The sequence below is a fragment of the Desmodus rotundus genome, chromosome 3, assembly GCF_022682495.2.
Source record: "Desmodus rotundus isolate HL8 chromosome 3, HLdesRot8A.1, whole genome shotgun sequence".
Lineage (NCBI taxonomy): Eukaryota > Metazoa > Chordata > Mammalia > Chiroptera > Phyllostomidae > Desmodus > Desmodus rotundus.
In genome coordinates, this window is record NC_071389.1 from 11,574,562 (window position 1) to 11,578,750 (window position 4,189).

At 59.5% G+C, this 4,189-nt stretch overlaps 1 protein-coding gene across 1 annotated transcript; it reads right to left on the reverse strand.

The window, feature by feature from the left end:
- Positions 1-525: 525 nt before the first annotated feature.
- Positions 526-3,711, reverse strand: PLA2G2E (phospholipase A2 group IIE). Its single transcript, XM_024554930.3, has 4 exons — positions 3,672-3,711; positions 2,902-3,040; positions 2,660-2,766; positions 526-861 (listed from the first exon to the last, which is right to left on the reverse strand). Exons 1-4 carry the CDS (start codon positions 3,709-3,711, stop codon positions 719-721), a joined length of 429 nt encoding a protein of 142 aa, XP_024410698.1. The 3' UTR covers positions 526-718.
- Between the last annotated feature and the right edge of the window lie 478 nt (positions 3,712-4,189).

The following is a 4,189-nucleotide window of genomic DNA, read 5'->3' on the forward strand; positions in this document are numbered from 1 at the left end:
TGAAGGTGCAGTGGCCTGGAAGTGAGGACCCCTTGGCTAGAACCTCCCCTCTCTGGCCCCTGGGTGCTTGTCAGTCAAAAAGAGGAATTTGGATAAGATGATTCGAGAGCTTCTTTTTACTCTTAGCCTGTCTGCTAATGGGAGGGACTTGAATGAAGCCTGATGACAGAGTGGGGACAGTATTTTTAGGCTGGTATTTTTCATGCTTCCACTACCTGCTACATGGCCAGAGATCGCCACTATTGTCTTGGACAGGATGGTAGAATATTAGAAAAAGGATAACAAAAACTTACTATAATGGAAAATCAAAAGGACAGAATGTTGGAACCGCACGTGGGGCCATCCATGTCGGATTTGCTCCTGCTGTCTCCCAGTGCTCTGCTCGATGCCGGCACCTGGGAGGTGCTCCCAAAAATGAATGAATGAATGAATGAATGAGTGAGTGAAACTGTATATTAATCAATGATAGAATCAAAGAATATTAGAATGATGGGAAACATTATTCACTTATTCAGAAGAGGGAACTGAGATTCCAGGGGTGGGTTACACAGTCTTCTAGGCTGAAGGGTCCAGGGCGTGGCTCTTCCTAAGGGGAACATGGCCTGGGAGGCCCACGATGGTCCAGGTCACAGGCTGGGCCCGTGTTCTCCAGGCCTGGGGCTACAGCAGCCGGAGGTGGGGGCCTGGGGAGGCCACAGGGAGGAGGTGGGGCACCGCCTCAGCAGGGCGGGGTGGGTCCTGTGCAAAGCTTGTTGGGGTAATGGACGTATTTGCGGTTGTAGGTGCCCAGGTTTTGGCGAAAGCAGAGTGCAGCCATCTTGTCACACTCGCAGGTCTGTCGCTGGCAGGAAGTTCTGCCTGCTGATGGGACAAGGACAGTCAGGGACCAGAGGCTCTGCCTCCTTCACTCACAGGCATGGGACCCATCCGGGGGCCACACTCTCACCCCACCTTTCTGCTGGAAGCTCTTCTCATAAGGGGGGTGTCTCAGGGATGCATGAGGACAGGGCGGGACACAGGAGGGCCTGCTGGGGCCAGGATGCTGGCAGGCTGCCAGAGTGTCCCCCCTTCCCCCAGCCCGCTCGCTGGTCTGTCCTTAGCTCTCTACACCGCTCCTCCCCTGCCCTGGGAAGTGGGGGCAGCCGATTCCCTAACTCTCATCTGCCCCAGCCTGGGGGGATTTCTAGGCAGCTCCTGCCCCACTGTGAAGCATTGCTGACAGTGGGCTGCAGCCATCCAGCAGAGGAGAATCATGAAATGATAGCGACCCAATCCCAGGTGGCCTGTGAGCCCAGAGCAGCCTGCGCCCACTGGAGGCTGTTGGGACTGAAGCTGGGGACCCCGTGCTCTCTCCATGAGTGGGTGGAGCTCATTTTTCTGGCATTTACCTTAACCATCCCCCCTCCATGTGTGTGCCCACACCCAGCCAGGGGATCAGAACTGGCATCAGGCACCGGGGCCCAAAGCCCCCTCTTCCCTCACTGCCTGTCTGCCCGAGTGGCTCTGGCTCCTTTCTGTCCCCAGGAATACGTCTCGCAGCTCAGCAATGCCCAGGCTCATTTCCCCACAAAGGTCAGTCTTCATGTCCCATCCGGGTTCTGCCCTGGCTGCTATTTCAGCAAAACTCAGCGTTGGAAGAGGCGTAACCATGGCACCAGTCTTTAGGGCGGCTCCTGCCGGGAACTGGACTAAGGCTGGCAAGTGAGTACGATTATCTGCTCGTTATAGAGGAAGAGGCAGAGGCTTTTGAGGGGCTCCATTGTGCCCCTGAAGCCACACAGCGCGTAGGAGGTGAAGCCCTGAGCCTGTGTCCATACCCACTTGACACCTCCCAGCACTGTCCTGACAGGTGGCCATCCTGCCTTGCTTGAACCCCCAGTGATGGGGGGCTCACTCCCTGACAAAGCGGCCTTGCCGAGTAGTTGGCTGCACAAGCAAGAAACTGAGCCAAATCTGCCTCCGGTGGTTCTGGTCCTGGCTCCGCCCTCCCCCTCCCCTCCCCAGACCTTTGAGATCTGAGCTGAGTCTTCTCTGACCTTCTCAGTCCTTCCCTGTGCCCCTGCTGGGCCTGCTCCCCGTCCAGGCGCCCCTGGTTATCTGGTCTGGGCTCCCCAGGGAACAGGGCTGCATGAAGCCCTGCTCATTCTCACTTGGTTTGGGCTGCTTCCCAGGGCTGGGACCAGAGGAAAGCTAGTTGGTCCAAGTGGGCTTTGAACCTGGCAAAGCTGAGCAAATGGGCCCTGCCCAGCAGCCCCCCGGGGTCGGGGGTGTCAGCCTTTAGCAATGGGGTTTGATGTCCCAATTGAAGCTCCAGCCTGCTCTGCCCTGGGATCTCACTGGTAGCTGCCTCCCAGGCCTGGGGAGGGTGTGTGAGTGCAGCTCCTCTGGCACCTGGCTCAGCTCTGTTCCTTGGCTCCTCTCCCCAGAGGCTGGAGCCGGGAGGCCTCTGGGTGAGGCGAAGCGCCTGGGTCCCGGGGCTGTCTAGATGGGGTGCCGGGTGAATGTCTGGGTGATGGACACGCCTGTCCCCAATTTCATGATGATGGAAGACTCCACCCTTCCAGCCCAGGGTCTGGCTCAGGGGTCACCCCCAGGAGGCATTCCTGTCTGACACTGGTCCCCTCCCCAGCGCCTGGAGCACCTAGGGCTGCTCACTTACCACAGAGGACGTTGTGCCTGTTGGCAGAGAAAAGATACCTCTCCAGCTTGGGCTCACAGCCCTGTTTCTCCAGACGCCCATAGCAGCAGTCGTGGGCATGGCAGCACCTGGAAGGGCCACCAGGGACTGTCTGAGGCCAGGCCGCAGGGGCTCAGAGGGGAGGTGGCCCTCACGTGGCATCTGGCCTCCGCGGCTCCGTCCCCCAGGCAGGCCCCGCCCCCACCCCGCCCCCTCGGGCTCACCAGTCGGTCGGGTCCACAGGCCAGTGGGAGCCCCCAATGCCGCAGTAGCAGCCATAGTCGCTGTACTGCAGCGCTGACTTCCCTGTCACCTTCTCGATCATCACCCCAAACTGGACCAGGTTCCCGCCAGCCAGGGCCACTGCAGGAAGGGTGGGCGGGTACCATCAGATCCCTGAGGGCCCCTTCAGTCCTAGTCCAGACATGTCTCTGCTTGTCACTTAACCTCACCTCTCCACGCACCCCGCCCCCAATACCAGTGACGCTGGTCACTGATGATGTCTCTGTGACACCCATTGCATGCGGATCCTCTCGTCCCCACCTCACATCGGGGCACCCAATCCCCCTCCTACTCTCCCGCACCGCCTCCCAGAACACCCCACCCCCGTTTCCCAAATGTCTCCCAGCGGGTCCTGACCATCTCCCCAGGTGTCAGCCCCACGCCCCAGAAGCACCCTGTTCCCACCATGTCTCCTAACCACCTGGACTTCCCCCAATTCCTCCAGATCCTCCCAAAGTGGAAGCTAGAGTGGGGGTAGAATGTGGGTGGCTGGAGGCCCGTGTGTGTTGTCTGGGGTCCCCGCCAGCCCCCTTTCTCTGCCTCCCAGGCCCCCTAGGCTGCATCCTTCTCCCCACCTGCCCACCAACGGTCAGTGTGCTCAGGCAGAACTGGGATCAGATGACCTACCACACCCTCCCCAGAGCCAGGCTCAGAGGCTCCCTGCTGGGTCAGGGGAGAGGTGAAGGTCACAAAGGTCACAAAGGTCACTTACCCAGAAGGCAAAGGACAGTCAGAAGAGGGGGAGGCTTCATCCCAGGGGAGGGGAGGGGAGCAGGGGCAGAGGAACCTGGCTGCAGGAGAAGGCAGTGAGCAGGGCACCCTCTGATCTCAGGGCACCTCCTCAATCAGTTAAATACCTGGGTCCTGTCCACTCCCCATCATTAACCCTTGAATGCCCAATGATGCAATGATACTTCCAGGTCTGCCCTTCAGCCGAGCCCCCAGGGGAGGGGCCAGTCCAGGGTGTGAGCTCCGCTTCCAGGCAGTTTGGGGGGATAATCTGGGCTCTTTGTTCTCAGGGCCCTTCCCATCCCCTACCCCATTCCCCAAGTCATCACTAGCTCTGCCCACAGAGCTCTGAGCAGGGGCTGTGCCAGGTGCTTGTCATTCTCGGTGTTTTTTCTCACCCCCATTTCACTGATGTGGCTACTGAGGCCCAGAAAGGCCGAGAGGCTTGAGTTCACATGGCCTGGGAGGGCCGCGTCTGTCCTGCTTGCCTGCAGCTGGCTA